Source organism: Euleptes europaea, chromosome 4 (genome assembly GCF_029931775.1).
Source record: "Euleptes europaea isolate rEulEur1 chromosome 4, rEulEur1.hap1, whole genome shotgun sequence".
Classification (NCBI taxonomy): domain Eukaryota; kingdom Metazoa; phylum Chordata; class Lepidosauria; order Squamata; family Sphaerodactylidae; genus Euleptes; species Euleptes europaea.
The window spans coordinates 98,910,824-98,928,251 of record NC_079315.1 but is presented as its reverse complement, the minus strand read 5'-3'; the positions used below and the strand labels follow the sequence as shown (position 1 = coordinate 98,928,251).

The 17,428-nt window shown below is 42.3% G+C and overlaps 1 protein-coding gene across 3 annotated transcripts in view; it reads right to left on the bottom strand.

Annotated features, from left to right (window-relative positions):
• Window positions 1-747: 747 nt before the first annotated feature.
• The window catches only part of ARL15 (ADP ribosylation factor like GTPase 15), a 194,612-nt gene continuing 177,931 nt past the window's right edge, over window positions 748-17,428 (bottom strand). For all 3 annotated transcript variants that reach the window (XM_056848586.1, XM_056848585.1, XM_056848587.1), the window contains one exon: window positions 748-1,031. In XM_056848586.1, coding sequence (XP_056704564.1) covers window positions 879-1,031 — 153 coding nt within the window. In that variant the 3' untranslated portion in view covers window positions 748-878. The remainder of the gene's footprint in view (window positions 1,032-17,428) is intronic.

Sequence of the window (17,428 nt, the reverse complement as noted above, 5' to 3'; positions counted from 1 at the left end):
TCATCCCAAACAATGTTTGAAAGAAAAATCCAAGCCCCTGAAAATAGGGGTATATAAGAAACATGGGCACATCACCATATAATTTAGACACTAATACCTTAAACAAAACCAAAAAAGATCCTGTGGCTTAGGAATTCTAACATAATGCTAATTATATAGAATACCTCTAATGGTTATTTAAATTTGCATATTGCTCTTGCACCACAGTTGTTACTAAAAGTGAGCCTCCATTCATCATCATTTTAGGTGATCCGGTTAATTTACATCTACAAATTTACCAAGGCTACTCTTTATACTCAAGATGCTTCTGAAACCATAACGCAATACTGATATTCCCATTGTCTTGGCTTTATTTCCCACTTAATCAATGGTTTGTCTCATTAAGAATTAAAATAGTAAATGTTAAAAGGTACGTGGGTGCATTTAGTAAGGCTTCCAACTAACGTTTGCATCAAAATCACTCCTGTGACTATGAGTGACCGAAGTGCTCATACCACACAATTGTAAAATAGCTAGAGCACTGTTGAACACTATTTTTAGAACTGTAATTAGTTCTTTATTTGTCTATTTTTAGGTTGCTTTACACGTGCAGCACAATTCCAGATTATTGTTTTTCTAATGACCGCGCAAGACCATGCCACGTAGTGAGCAGAACTGGAGGTAAACAAGAGGAACTCCCCATTTTAGTAGTATAGACAACCTTGCCAAAAAGAATCATGACCAGATTCACAGAACTTATTAAAAAAAAGTTTTCCAGACTAAACACAAAAATATATTTATTGCAAGCTCTAACGCAGTCTCCTCAATATCAAACCATAATTCAGCAGAAAGCAAGACGAACAGGTACAACGCTATCCAACAGCCATTCTTGTTTCTTTTCAGATTTGGGCAGGCTCGAGATCTCTGTCTTCTAGTAAATTGATCAGCAGACCAAAGCTGTCTTTTACAGCTTCCATGTCATCCAAGGAACATGGCTTAAGTATCCAGCGTTTTCCTCGTGCAAGCGGTTCAAGTTCCAAATATTTTTTTATCTGTTTAAAAAGAAAGAAAAAGAATCCAGAAAGAATGGTCAGATATGGTTTTCACAGTTACCAAAAAGAAGTAGAAGTAGTAGTAGTCGGGAAAAAACAACTTGGATGCTTACTTTAAGAGTTACCACACTGCTGTTCGTAAAATACAGGTTATAAGTAGTGACCTCAACATGTTTTCTTTAGCAGGGAGTGACCTGCTTGCAAAACACCATTCTAACAACACACTAACAGCACAACGAATTATACCCACTTTTATGACACAGGCATACCAAGTGTTCAAAAAGGAAGAAAATCTAATCAACAGCATGGTTTCAATTTCTGAATTAAAACATCTCCCAACTTGTCATCCGCAGGCATGCAGAAGTTTATTGCTGGACAAAATAAAAGATCTTTATGAAGCTCGGTGATTATTATCACTTGCAGTGTGTTCCACGCCCTTGAAGCCCGTGCTGTTCAAGTGGCATGCACAACGAGGCCTTCCTTTTATAGTTGTGGAAGGTTTCAATATTATAATAATAAAAGCTACAAAAATATTAAAATTCTACTGAGCATCTACAAGTTGTTTGGGACTACAAAATATTAGCAGCATGCATCACAACTTGAGGTTCCAAGTGTACTTACAAAGGATAAGACAACCTAACGACATCTCCACAAATTAAAATCTAAATGCAAAGGTACAAATACTAAAACATCATTCCATATCAACTTAAAGTGAACTAATCAGGACAATAGAGTAGCAAGCTCCAAAAAGTCACTTTATGTGAATAAGCATCAAATAAGAATGCCTGAAGTTTCCAAGGAGCTCTAACTGCTCCTCTGCCCCACGTTTATGGACAGCAGTGAAACACGGAGATTGTACGTCTCCCTCTTCCAGCCTCTGAACCTCCGAGTGTCTAGATCTACCACTGGACTAGGAACTTTTGATATCTCTGGCCTCTGTTCTTCTCCCTTGAAAAATCTGCATTCAGAGCTAGGAACCATTTAGAGATAATTGCAATTACTAGCAGCAGCAATCATCCTATCATATTATAACAAAGAACTATATATAGGGGAGGGGCTGTGGCTCAGTGGTAGAGCCTCTGCTTTGCATGCATAAGATCCCAGGTTCAATCCCCGGCATCTCCAGTCAAAGGGACTAGGCAAGTAGGTGATGTGAAAGACCTCAGCCTGAGACCCTGGAGAGCCGCTGCTGGTCTGTGTAGACAATACTGACTTTGATGGACCAAGGGTCTGATTCAGTATAAGGCAGCTTCATGTGTTCATGTATTAAAATAGTTGCAACCTATGGAGGTCAAAATATCTAATTCCCTGCAACTCTAACGCTGTTGACAATGCCAACCCTTCTCAAACAGAACCACTCAATGGATTTCATTAGCCTCATCTGTCAAGGCAAATGCTAGAAGTCCTATCATATTTAATTAACAATGATTCTATCGTTAAAAAATGTAACTTATTTAGGGTACCAGTTTCCTAGCATTATTTCTCCATATGATAACAGGCATTTGAATTCTTGCAATACGCTAACCATGCAATCCTATGCAGTTACGCCAGTCTAAACACTTTGGCTTGGATCCTACCCAGGTGCAAAGGGGTGTGTGTGTGATTTTTGCTCATCCCCCATCCAGCAGGAGACCTTGAATCCCTCCCAAGTGGAGCAGGGCCGTGGGTCCAAGCACTTGATTTCAGTAAGTTTGAACTGGAATAACTCTTGCACAGAACTGCACTGTGAGGATTTTGAGATAGCTGGAAAGGAACTTATCACACTGATGTTAAAACCTGGTACGTTAACCACATAATTTAAGGAAAACGAAGGACCTCTGCGGCTTGTTCCAGCAAATACAACCTGACAGCTATATGCAGAGAGGAAGCAAAAGCTGTACGAAAACATAACAAAACACAGTTTCAGTGCAGCCACTTGATAACAAAGCCAGCTGGTGCTAAGCTGACAAAAACAACTGAGTAACTTGAGATTTTCACAAAACTCCAATGTAAAGAATGCCTAGGACCCACCCCCCTTTGCAAGCCACTGTTCCCTACCCCACTAACTACCTCAAGGCCTGCATTTGTCAAGGTATTCAAGCCTACCTGCTGGAAAGAGCAATTTGCTTAAACATCTGTAACATCAAACTTCTGAATCTTCCATAACCGTTACAGAAAATGGAAGACAATACTGAATGCACACTGGTGTTTTCGACAGCTGGCATGAAAAAAGCTGCACTGCCTAATGGTCTGAACAGATAAATATAGAAGCTGATTTCAGAAAACTAGTCCACGACATTTCGGTACTCAAAGCAGCACGATATGAAAAATATGTATCCAAGAAAAATGTCCAACGCAACCATCACTTTTGTGTTATGCAAAGAACATAAATCAACCAAGGTCTAAATATTTGCTCTCATTACTCAGGCAAATTGTACTGGTGTTGAAAGCCCAACTTAGGGTAGCCATTAAAATAAGAAGAAACAGATAATTTTGTGGTAGCTTTTGATGCCGTGACCTTTGATGCCGTGACACACTTCTCATGGATCCTGTTTTTTTTTTTTTTTTCATGATCTCTGGGCCAAGAAAAGGATATTCCTGTTCATGTTATTTAAAGTTTTAGTAGTACACGCAGTTTAAAAAAAAAAAAAACAACAACACCACAGGATTCTTCAGCTCTACAGTTTGAGAAATCACACTTAGGGTTTTTTTTTGGGGGGGAGGGGTTAAGCGTCCTACAGAACTCTGCTACAGTTGAAACAAACCATGCACTGCCCTCTCATCTAAAGCATGGTCACTGCTTTAAGACCACTTGTCTGACAGAACTGTCCTCCACTCAAATGCTCTGAGGACCAGAGCCTAAACAGAAAAGTAGGGGTTAGGCTTTAGTTTAAGGTGAAGACTAGGGATGCTGGCCTCCAGGTGAGAACTGAGGATCTCCTGGCATTACAGCTCATCTCCAGTCTACAGAGATCCGTTTCTCTGGAGAAAATGGATGCTTTGGAGGGTGGACTCTATGGCATCGTACCCTGCCGTGCCCTATCCTCCCCAGGCTCCACCCTCAAATCTCCAGGAGTTTCTCAACCTGGAACTGGCAACCCTAGTGAAGATAACAGCCACAAAACCAGAAGGCACACACTGGATGGACTTGATTGCTTTTACTGAATTCACTTTTTAATATAAAGAATTTTTAATAGTTTTCCCCAAGTCGTTGATATGTTATGAAGCCTCTCAGTTCCTGGCCTAAATTCTGAGCAGCTTTAATAGGATAATGTTTACATAGGTTCCACATACTGGAACATTTTGCTTCCTTTACCATTTGAAGGGTCAAACGGGTGATCTGCTTTTAGTTCAAATGGAGATCTGCTTTTAGTTCTTTGGACCCAACCAGTTGTAATGATAACCCGACTGAAGGCTACTCAGCATTTTACAAGCAGATCTCATCTCACCTTTGCTAGGATGTCAAATGATATGCCAAAGGAGCTTCAAACGTAAACGGCAGCGTTGCTTATGTGGTTAAAATCACCTGATTCAATGGGGGAGCCACTCCATGCAACTCCCTTTAAATTTTGCTACAGCAGTGGGGACTACACCTGAAGCACGAGGATGTGCCTAAAACACATTTCAATCAGGAGTTATATCATAGCTTAAGAGATAATGGGCTTGATTCAGCACAAACTTTTTACTTGCTCTGGAGTTCTTCTGCAAGCAGAAATGCAAGAAAAGGACAGCGGCAACCACTTGTGTTGTCTGCCTCATTGCATCCCCACTTGCTTTTTTGCTTGTGAAAGATTTTGTGCAGCCAATTCCTGGGCACTATCATATATAGCGAGGAAAGGGCTAGTTATTGCACAAGATCTTCTGCAAGTGGAACTGTGCTGCGTGCGCTTATGTTTCCACTTATGCACTGCTGGATCCAAGCCAATGCATGTAAGCGAAGGAGATCCACAAAAGAAAATGCCTCATTCTCCAGGATTCACGTTCAAAGGCAAGGCACAAGAACAAGTCCTCCTTGTCACACCACTGCCTGATCCTGTGTACCGTTAGATGTATTTCAAGAGTTTCTGAAAATATGGGCTGCCTCATTTACTTCAGTGGAAAGGGTGAACAGACCACAGGCGGAGATGATCTTCCACTCAAGTGAATGGGGCAGACAACTGTGGGTGAATTTTAACTTGGCATGAGCAGAGCCATCTTTATTGGCTGCAAGGTTTCTCTGGTTGAAAATGGGCCTTTGTACCCTGACAAGTTTTTATGCTGGCTTTGCTATTCTAAAAGGACTATTGTCAAAGAAAACAAGGCCTCCATCCTTGGGCGCGATAAGATGGTACAGAGTAGAATTTTGAGTTACCCTCCCTGAAGCTACAAGAAGCTAGATACAATTTCTAAGCTGCATGAATGCATCAATACTTGCTTATGTCTAATTGGATGGGATAATTCTTCTTTTGCAGTGCTTCCTTAGTAACACTGTGATGTCATTAAAACTATAAAAGTTGTATGCATAATGAGCTCATTAGAACTTCCCTGTCTTCAAGTGACTTAGACTAGGTGAACTTCTCAGCTCAAACTCTTAATAATGGATTACTTTAATGGCTGTTTTGTTTGGAGTGCATCATTGGGCAACCCTCCTTGGAACCTTCAATAAATTCCCCGTCACAACACATGTGTGTTCTCTATGCGTTCTGCATAAAAGACTCCTAATTCCAAAGCAAACCAACTAACAATTTCAGATCCACATTTTTGTCACATTCTTCCTGTTGGGTCAAGCAATGACATATCCATGACTTTATATCTGCCAGCAGGCTCTCAGAAATAACTACCATTCCAATAATATTTACCAATGTCTGCATTAAAAACTCAAATACACATGTGAGAGCCAGAGTAGTATAGTGGTTAGGAGTGGTGTACTCTAATCTGGAGAACTGGGTTTGATACCCCACTCCTCCACATGAATGGCGGACTCTAATCTGGAGAACAGGGTTGGTTTCCCCACTCCTACACATGAAGCCTGCTGGGTGTCCTTGGGCTAGTAACAGTTCTCTCCGAACTCTCTCAGCCCCACCTACCTCACAAGGTGTTTGTTGTAGGGAGAGGAAGGGAAGGTGATTGTAACCAGTTTGAGACTCCTTAAAAGGTAGAGAAAATCAGTGTATAAAAGCTAATTCTTCTTCTGAATTGAGAATTTTCAGCTAAGTATCACACAGAATATAGATTGACAGGCAATATATATTATAATTTATTAGATTTTTATCCCAGTCTTCCTCTAAAGAGATCAGGGGATATACATGATCCTTTCCTCCCATGTTACCCTCTCAACAGCCCTGTGAAGTAGGCTAGTATCAGACACCATGAGAATATGTAATTATATATCTTACGACTAATGATGTCTGAAGGATAACTGCATGTAATTAGCTTATCTGTGCCCCAAGGAAACTTTCCTCCTCTTACATCTTATTACTAATATTTTGAAAAGAACTTGGCCTAGTATAGAACAAAAGTTGGTTAAGAAATATTCTGTGCACTGAGAAAAGTTAATGAGTCTAAGTCCTGAACTCACATATCAGAGGCAACCAATTATCCTGTCTGAAACACAGGCTTGTAAAACTATCAGGTACTTATAAAATGGTCTGCTACACACGAGTAAGATGTTGTTTAAATGACTCGTTTGACTAGATGCACTCACCATGAAATTGATTCTTTTAAAATACTATTTTTAAACTTGATACAAGTGAACTGCATGGGCTGAAAATGGGGGGAAAATCTGGCATTAGAGGGCAGGTTTCAGGTATACATTCAGTTTTATGGGGTCGAGGGTTACTTGAATGAGAAACTCATCAAGTATGGTGAAATCCAGAGCTGAACTGACGGGGTTTCACACAATTAGATCATTCGGTTGCCATGCCAAAGGAGATAATGCCGTTTCACCACAAAGAGATTCATCGTACAGCACCACAGTTACAGACAGTATTTGAACCTCAAAATAAAGGATGTGGGGAAGACCCTCCAAATTCCTCTCCTGACCAAAACCTGCAAATATTATTTTACCCTGTAAATATTACCCTGTAAATATTACTTTAGATATTACAAATAAGACCAAATTAAGTCTCCCTATTTGGTTAGTGAAACCCTTCAAAATTTAAAGCCTTGGCTCGTATCTTTAGCATTGTAGACCTGGTTGCCACAATCCAGTTCCAGCACTAAGCTTGTTTGTGCCCATAGGAAACCTTGTTATTGTGTAATAAAAAGCAACTGCAGCCAGTCCTAGCTCCCGGAACATACCTTTGTGGCATATGTTTACAAACTCCAACTACTGCGTTCATGGGAACAATGTCACGTTTTTAAAAATCTTAACTATAATCTTAAAATGAAATGGGTGAAGTAGCCCTGAGGGATCAACCATACTCGTGTCCACCATGTTTTGTTTTAAAATCATGGCACGTGTGCTCTTCTGCAGTGGAGAATGAGTTGTATACCCTTCAGAGAGAGCGGGCGTGGTGTAGTGGTTAAGACCAGATCAGCAGACTCAGATCAGCAGACTCTGATCTGGGGAACCTGGTTTGTTTTCCCACTCCTCCACATGAAGCCAGCTGGGTGACCTTTGGCTAGTCACAGCTCTCTTGTAGCTTTGTTTCCTGCGCTCGAGTCTGTGTTTTGTTTCTAGGACAGAAGAAAACTTGGTAACATACCGGGGGCTGGGGGAGTAGCTTGGAATATTTTCCATTACTCAGAAGTAGTTCTAATTTTAAAAAAAGATGGGCAAACCCTGGACTACAGGAAAGTGGGAACAACTCTTCAGTTCATCTTACCCCATCCTTCCTCCAAGGAGTTCACGTATTCACCATGGACTGGCCCAATGTCACTCAGTAAGCTTCACAGCCAAGTAAAGATCTGAATCCAGGTCTCCTCAAATCCCATTAGCCATTACACCACATTGTATACAAATGTTGTATAACTGCCATTTATCCAGTGTACACAGGCTATTTAAAGTCCAATCCAAAAATGCCTTGTGCGTTCTCTTTAAAAAAAAAAAACAGGCCTACATACACACACACACAGACTGTAAAACTAATGTATTCAACTTCTTCTATTTTGACTCCAAGACAACAGGTTTTCTCTTGAAAATGTGATGCCAAGTTGGAAGAGGAGCAATGGTAATAATTGGACAGAATATGTGCAACAAAACTGTTTACACACTATCTTAGGGGATAATGCAACAACGAACCTGTTCTGCCAACTGGAAAAAGTTTAAGCTCTGGAGCAGATTCAGAATTTCAGGCCCCCAAAAACTTGGCTGTGTTGTGCCACAAGACGATTAGCACTCACCAAAGAGTGCCAGCCACACTGTTTTGTTTTTAAAATAATACCAGCCGCAAACAGTTTCATGGAATGAGTCTCTCTCCATCTCGTCTTTCACTTCACAGGCAACGTGCCATAGCAAAAGGAAAGAGGAAACAGACATAAATATCAAGAGAACAACAAGAAATGCAGCTTCAGATTACAAGGAGGCTATAAAAATGCCTCATTCTAATATGTGCCTGGTTCACCATGCTGAAGACAGCGTATCAGACTGACATAAAAGAAAGTTGTATTGATTTTGTCTGAAGATTACTTTTAGGGCTTCAGACTTGGAAGGAATGGGGAGACTTGGCAAATTGCATCATTTCCATGGCCAGGACACAGTGAGCTACCTTAGGCACATTCAACCAGTTGTGAGCCTCAGATTAGTAACTTCAACTTTGCCAGACCTGGGACACACCTATTGGCTATACACTGCTAGCCCCTTTAAGGCCAATTATAACAACTATGTCTATAGCAACCACAAAATTTCAAGTAAGGTTGTATATGAGCTTTAGGAATTCTCCCTTCCACCTCCAGTTAAAAGGGAGTAGGTGACATGAAAGATCTCTACCTGAGAGCCTGGAGATTCGCTGCCGGTCAGAGTAGACAATACTAATCTTGATAGACTAATGGTTTGACTCCTGTAGGTAGGGTTGCCAGGTCCCTCTTCACCACCGGTGGGAGGTTTTTAGGGAGGAGCCTGAGGAAGGCGGGGTTTGGGGAGGGGCTTCAATGCCATAGAGTCCAATTGCCAAAACAGACATTTTCTCCAGGTGAACTGATCTCTATCGGCTGGAGATCAGTTGTAATAGAGGGAGATCTCCAGCTAGTACATGGAGGTTGGCAACCCCACCTATAAGGCAGCTTAATTTTTTTCAGCAACAGTTCAAATGGATATACAACAGGAATAATTTTTTTCAGCAACAGTTCAAAGGGATATACAACAGAGATCCCCACCAGAAATTTACTCAGCCTTATGTTGCCATCTTTAAAATCATACTTGGTTGAAGCAGGAGGAAGAATTATCCTGTTGTATTTATTTATATGAAACTGTATCTGGAAAAGTAATATTCCCCAATTCTCGGGGCCCGGGATTTGGCTGGCCTGTGAAAAAGTAAGTCTTTAATAAGTTAACTGTTTGTTTGTTTTAAAACAGAGCCTCAAGATTAATCTGAACACATTGCCTGGACTGTGAGGAAAGGTTTATAGCGTTAGTTGTACAGGTTTAGTTAATGGCCAGTGATTGGTGAAAAGATGTGTAGGATCAGATATTAAGCACACATGGAACACAGTTTACAGAATTAACGATCCTCATATCCCAGTCGATTTCAGAAAGCGTGCAAAATCCACTCCTTTCCAGCAAGTACATCCTCACAGAATAATAGTCCGAGGTTTATTTTACATGGATCAGCTATCGTGCTATCTGTAGCTTGACTCAATGCAAGACAGACAAAGAGCTAGGAGAAATTAATGCACTCTAACAATCCAGACTGTCTGAAACATTTGATTCTACTGGAGACTGCTGAGTCTCCATTACATCCTGGAAGTATTAGCTTCATAATATTATCTTTTTGGCCTGACAATTAACTTCGCTAACGTAGCGGCTAGGATGCTGCCAAGTCATTCCGGGAAGCACTGGTGAGGATGAAACAAAAATATACATACGCTAAAGGAACGGGGATACGACATTCAGCTCAGTCAAAAAGTGTTGGAAAATCTGCCCTCCCTAACGGTGTCACTTGCCTACACATTAAGAGGGGGGACTGACCACAGAGAGTCAGATAGATAGCAGGACTCGGGAGGTATCTGTAGTTACACCTCACCCTCATTTCCTGTCCCCTTTGATGTTTAGAGATGTATTGTCAGGGAAACTTCCCCCTCTCTCTCTTTCCCTTTGCCCATCATCCAAGCAAGACCTAGAGCCGGGCGCTCCGCACGTCCAGGCCTTCCCACCCCAAGATGGAGTGGAAGGCAGATATAGGGCTGTTGAAAAAAAATCGGTAAAGTTCAGCTTCGGCAAAATTTGGCCCGTTTAAATTCAGGACGTGCCGAAGTCCGAACTCCCCCTCTTCGGATCCGCAAAATTCGGTGCGAGATCCGGAGCTCGGGGGAAAATTCGCCCCCCCCGTGGGGCTTCACGGGGCTTCCATGAATGCGCGCGGGGGGCTCTTTAAACAGATCTAGGCACAGATCTGTTTAAAGCGCCCCCTGAAGGCGCGCGGGGGGGGAACAGATCTGTGCCTTCCAGCTGGAAGGCGCAGATCTGTTTAAAGCACCCCCCCGTGCTCCTTCAGGGAAGCCCTCTGAAGGCGCACGGGGGGGGGGAACTGAAAAAAGGCGGGAACGCCGAACCTGCCAAATTTATTTGGCGATGCCCGAATTTGCTGAATTTGGGGCGTCGTTTTCCCGCCTTTTTTCAGTTCAGTTCCATCCGAACTGAAAACAGCCGAATCAGGGGAAATTCAGCTGTTTTTCAGTTCAGGACGAACCGAATCAACAGCCCTAGGCAGATACCCTTTTATACCTAGAGAATTAGCAAGGTAGATCAGGATAGGGGACCCTTGTTTGTCCTTTCCTATCCAATGTGTATTTCAACAATAAATGTACTTTAGTTTGATTAGAGCACACGACTGATGCTCCTTTTTATTTTCACACACGCACACATGGGTATGCTTCTGCTGAATGCTAAGCTTGAAGCACTCTGCTAAATACAGGAATATCTCCACGACAGTTATTCCAACAAAAAGTGCCATGATTCAGTGAGCTTCAAATATGAACACCATGCAGGCTGAAGAGACAGCGTGTTTCTTCCTGCAATTGAATACATGAAGCTGCCTTATACTGAATCAGACCGTGGAAGAGTGGGAATTTGAACCTGGCTCTCCCAGATCCTAGTTCACCACTTTAACCACCACACCACGCTGGCTTTCAATATCCTCCTAAATATCACCTATGGCACAATTTGGAAATACATTAATTCTCTTCACTGCTGCTTGGTCCAACGATATACAAGGGGGCTGTTGCATACTTGGTCTTCAACATGAAACTGGTGCCTTCTGCCTGTATCTGCTGAGAATTAGGAGGGATGGAACAAGAAGAGTAATAGCAGGTGACACTTTGATGGGGGAAATGGAGGTCCAAGCCATACTTGCCAGGCAGGTGGGGCAGTTTAAATCCTGAAACTAAGAGCTATCTGGAAGGGACTCAGGGGTGTTCAGGAAGCATCAATGTCCCCAGTGATGCTCTAAGACCACAGACAGGGTCTACAATGATATGAGCTACCCTTGGATCATACGCTGTGTCCAGCACTACAACAGATACTTATTAAGGTTTGGACTGTTTTACTAAGCCAGGAAGTAAACTGGAAGCATCACTGACCACACTTTTAAGACCCTTTTAAGGATTATCGTAATTGTTCTATTTACATAGTACAGTCAATATAAATTGCGCTTTATAGAGTAAATCCAGGACAAAAAACAAATAAGGGAAAGGAAGAAGTAATGGGGAAGGTGAGGATAGCAAGTGATGAGCGCAAACAAAGCAAAATCCACATTCTTTTTATGACAGGTACTACAACAGTTTCAAAGAAATTCAAGGTGAACTACAATATTTTGATATCATGCATAAAAGATATAACATCGGTAACAAGATACCTCTCCCAAATCACAAAATGGACAGTGCAAAAACCCCTCAGACTTCCTGCTCAAAAGCAAATGTTATTTTGGAAGATACTCAGGGTCAGCTAAATGTTTAGGATTTTTAGCAGAAGCGCCTACACATAAATGAGTCCTCTGCTTACTAGTGTGAGAGAAGTGCACACTGAATATAAAGGGCAGAAATGTAATGAGCCAGTCTTGTACCATTGCTTCACATTTACAACTGTCTGGGGGAAAAAAACACTGCATGGGCTATTAATAGCCTGAACAGATGTTCAAGAGATACCTTGGGCTTCTGTTTGGCATCTAATCAACGTGACAAAATACTAAAAACCCATTAACAATGAGCAAATTAAAGGATTAATGTGAACAATAAACTGTCTAGAGAGAAAATGAGAAAGACAATAAAATTTGATCAGAAAGTTAATATATTTTTATTACTGCCTGGCAGCCGACGACTAAATAGATCATTTATGCGTGTTCAACAATATATGAGTTAAGCGGCACAATGGTGAAGAAGACTGAATGACAACTCAATATTTACAGCAAAATTAAATGAACCTGACTAGAATCAAGGTAATTGATTCCTATTTTTTGATTCACCTATGTTTGGAAATTCTCACGAGACTCCAAAAAAACCTACTCAAACTATTACAGATGGCTTGCAATTACAATTTTCTCTCACAACACATGGATACTGTAAATCCATGAGCTGAAGGGAATACTGACAGCCTTTCATAGAACCATTACATTTACTTCTGAAATATACTATATCCCATCATCTCAGATTCTTAAAATGCATGTTTAATATGCACCAAAATGTCTGAAAGCAGTGGACACATACTATCCTTTACAATTTCTAATATTCAGATGTCTTAATATGATCACCGTGAGGGCAGAACAAATTCTGAATATACTGGAGAATGTCTGTGCAACAAGGGGGAAGTTGCCAATTCCCCCTTTGGATAAGACTTTTGACCCCCCTTATTTATGTTTATTAAGATGTTTTATACCCCACCTCTCCCCATGGTTCAACAATAATAATTAAAAATATTTTCCAGTTAAAACCAAACAGAAATAGCAAACACCAAATCTTTTCCCCATTCCATGATACCTGCCATTCAACCCCTCCCCAAAAGCCCTGGCAAACAGGCAGGACTTGCGGCGCCTCCTGAAAGGTAGCCCCCCCTCACCTCTTCAGGGAGCTCATTCTACAGAGGTTGAGTTATGATGGGAAAAGCCTAGGCCCTGGTTCATGCCAGACATGCCAATCCTAAATGGTGGGGTAGCCAACTAATGACTATATTCAGTGCACAAGGACATATGAAAGGAGATGGTCCTTCAAATATGTGGGTCCGAGATCATGAAGGGCTTTAAAGGTCAAAGGAGCCAGAGTGGTGTAGTGGTTAAGAGCAGTGGTTTGGAGCGGTGGACTCTGATCTGGAGAACCGGGTTTGATTCCCCCCTCCTCCACATGAGCGGCGAAGGCTAATCTGGTGAACTAGATTTGTTTCCCCTCTCCGACACATGAACCCAGCTGGGTGGCCTTGGGCAAGTTACAGTTCTGTTAGAGCTCTCTCAGCCCCACCTACCTCACAGGGTGTCTGTTGTGGGGAGGGGAAGGGAAGGTGATTGTAAGCCGGTTTGAGTCTCCCTTAAGTGCTAGAGAAAGTTGGCATATAAAAACCAACTCTTATTCTTCTTCATAATGAGCCCCGTGGCGCAGAGTGGTAAGCTGCAGTACTGCAGTCCAAGCTCTGCTCACAACCTGAGTTCGATCCCAATGGAAGTTGGTTTCAGGTAGCTAGCTCAAGGTTGACTCAGCCTTCCATCCTCCTGAGGCCGGTAAAATGAATACCCAGCTTGCTGGGGGTAAAGGGAAGATGACTGGGGAAGGCACTGGCAAACCACCCCGTAAGCAAAGTCTGCCTAGAAAATGTTGGGGTGTGACGTCAACCCCATGGGTCAGGAATGACCTGGTGCTTGCACAGGGGACCTTTACTTTACTAAGTGGTAGAGAAAGTCGGCATATAAAAACCAACTCTTCTTCTTCATAACCCGCACCTTGAATTGAACTTGAAAACAGACTGACAGCCAATGTGGCTACTTCACAACGGACAGCGTATGTTCCCTGCGGCTAGCCTCAAAAAAAATGCTAAGTTGTGTCCCATTCTAAGTCAGATAGAGTTTACTGAAACACCAACACCATCCCAACTAAAACAAAGATTTTAAGATCCACCAATTTCTGCAAATGAAACCAGTAGAATTTAAACATACTTCATGTTGGCTGAATCATACCAATTGCATATTAGCAAGCCAGTGGGATGAAAATGTTAGAGCGCCACACTAGGACCAGGCAAATTACATTTCAGACCTCCGGTTCTGCCAAGATGAAGCTCAATGGGTTGACCTTGGGCCAGTCACATACTCTCAACCTAACCTCACAGGCTGCCCTGAGAGGGAAAGGATAAAAATGTGAACAGCAACAATCCTCTAGCACTGAGGCTGTTCGCTATGCAAACCTGGATTAGCTAATGTTAAACATTTCCTTCATGAAATTTCATATCCTTTGAGTATCTTCCTTCTTTCCTTCCTCTGCCAACTGCAATTACTATTGAGAAGACCTCGCCATCACCGTGAATGTGTATCCATAAAAACATCTGAAATTATATTACACACGAAAACACTAAAAAGAACCAGCCGCTTATCACAGGTCAGCCGTAAAAATAGACCAAAGCATATAAAGGACATTCCCACAAAATGGTTTATGTTCCATTATTTTGTACTTTAAAGCCCCATATATGTCTGAAATTTTTTAAAACATCAGAGTAAGGCAGTGTAACTAAATACATGAGGTCAATGACTGCGATTCAGCTCTTCCACTGATCTTAACCGAAGACTTGAGAAAAGGAGCCAAGGAAAGTAACAGGGAAATTGTATTTGTCTGACCTTGTGACAGATCTGTTAAAGCTATGAGCAACTTGACAGGTACCATCTGGGTTTACCGACTATGGGAATTTGGAAGGCTGCCATGCCCTTAAGTTTCCTATTATAAACTGATAGTCTAGAGGCGGGCCTTAAAAAATACAGCTCTAAAAAGGAGTTCCAGGAGGTCCAAACACGCTCATTCTTAGAGAGAAAAATACTTTCACAACCATCCTGGCTATGTGCATGTGTGCGTGACAGTGAGTGGTTTTTAAATGGCTGTGTGCAACACACTGGAACCACCCAGGGGTCTAAGAACTGTTCAAGGACTGATAAATACATGGCTTGATTTGCTTGCATCATTACTATGTTCTCTCCAGTTTACAAAATTGTTTTTGAGAGTCCTAAATGAGAAGCTGTGTGAAAGGGGATAATATCACACTCTGAAGTGGAAGGAAAGCCAAGCAGATTGTGTGGGGGAAAAAAAAGCATTCTGTGAATACAGCATGATACCGGCTTAAGAAGCCCTCCAACTGGCTTGGCCTCCCCCCCCCCCTGAATTTTGTCCCCTTGGTGGCCCTGAGCCTGGGGCAATTGTGCCCACAGAGAGGAAAAGAGAAGTGACACTTGACAGGAAAAGGCTGAAGCCAGCATCCAAATAGTCGACTCACCTGGATCGAGTATATGCCCTAACTCAGTGTGTACCATATTACAAAACATGATACACAGCATAACATGAATTCCCTGTTTCAATCCCTGTGTTGCAGAAAGATCCTACTAACCTGTGAGAGATGTTCTGCTTTGGGCCTTCCATGAGGCCAAGACTCAGTGCCCACCCAACTCGCAGAGGGGTTCTCTTTGGGTATCTATGTTGCCACTAACTGGTCATTTACATTATCTCCTGCTAAGAGGGCCAGCAGCCTCTACTGTCAGACCCTTTAACTGGAGATGCCAAGGATTGAACCTGGGACCTTCTGCATGCCAAGCAGATGCTCTACCACTGAGCCACAACCCCCACCCCCCAAGAAGGCAAGCACTTCTACCACTCCATCTGCATCACCCTTTACAGGCTCTGCCTATTGCTCACATGTCTCCCTCGATCCAATTGCCTTCCGCAGGGACAGCTTCCCGCATTTGCACACCCTGGAGAATTTAGCAATCTACTGACGTGTCCACCTCCCTTCCCCTGGCACCCTTTTAGTAATGTGTTTGAGAGGGGTTTAACGTGGTTATGGAGAATGAACCATTTGGAATCCCCATATCTCTGTCCCCTCCTAGTTGTCACATTCCGGCCAGGGCGTGAGATGTCCCTTCACATTTTTCTGCTGGCCAGAAGTATTTGCATAACCAAATTCAAAGTGCTTGCGAGTCATGCTGGGATACAGGATGCTTCAGAGCAATTACTCTATTTTTATTTAATTTTACTTATACCCCTCCCTTTGCCCTCCTACTGTTCCCTGTCCTTTTACCAAAACAGAAGCTGCTTGGAAAGATTGTGGGGCTTTGCTGCCCCCCAAAAAAGAAGAAGAGTTGGTTTTTATATGCCGACTTTCTCTGCCACTTAAGGGAGAATCAAACCGGCTTACAATCACCTTCCCTTCCCCTCCCCACAACAGACACCCTGTGAGGTAGGTGGGGCTGAGAGAGTGTGACTAGCCCAAGGTCACCCAGCTGGCTTCGTGTGTAGGGGTGGGGAAACAAATCCAGTCCACCAGATTAGCCTCTGCCGCTCGTGTGGAGGAGTGGGGAATCAAACCTGGTTTTCCAGATCAGAGTACACCGCTCCAAACCACCACTCTTAACCACTACACCACCATAGTGTAAGGTTGCTGCAAGTGGTAGGCATTTTGCCAAACCCCACAACTTCAGAATGCTTCTTATTTTTGAAAGACTGCCAGTACTTCTCAGGAGATTTAAATTATCTCCAATTGGCAACACTACCCAACAGTGAAAATAACTTGTCTAGAGTCCCTTCTGTTTTCAGCATTTCCTGCACCTCATCCATTGCTTCTCCTGACCTTGGATGTCTTCTGTTGTATACTAATAGATACTTATTATGGGGTAAGGGGTTATTGGGAAAAAAAATTCGGAATAGGGTTAGGAGAAACAAGTGGAACTTTTAACATTTATCTTTATTAAAACATGCATAACCCACCTTTCCTTGTAGAAGCTCTTTGTGCAAACTTCTCTAATGAATCTGGCTAACAGACGTGGTTCAGGACAAAGTGACGGATTACCAGTATGTTCAGCCTGATCCAGCAAGTGAATTCTTGTGTTCCCTTGAAGAACACTACTTTTTGATGGTGTTTAGCATATCCAAAATTTGAGTTGTTTAATATGTACTGGTGGAGGCTATTTGTACATTTAATATCCAAGTTTATAACTATTGATGGAGGTCTTATACAACAACCCAAAGAGGACCCATGTAATCCAATGGCTGCAAAGAAGATCTAGAGTTATCACAACTGATGTAGCTTTGGTGAGAGATCTCACGAGCTC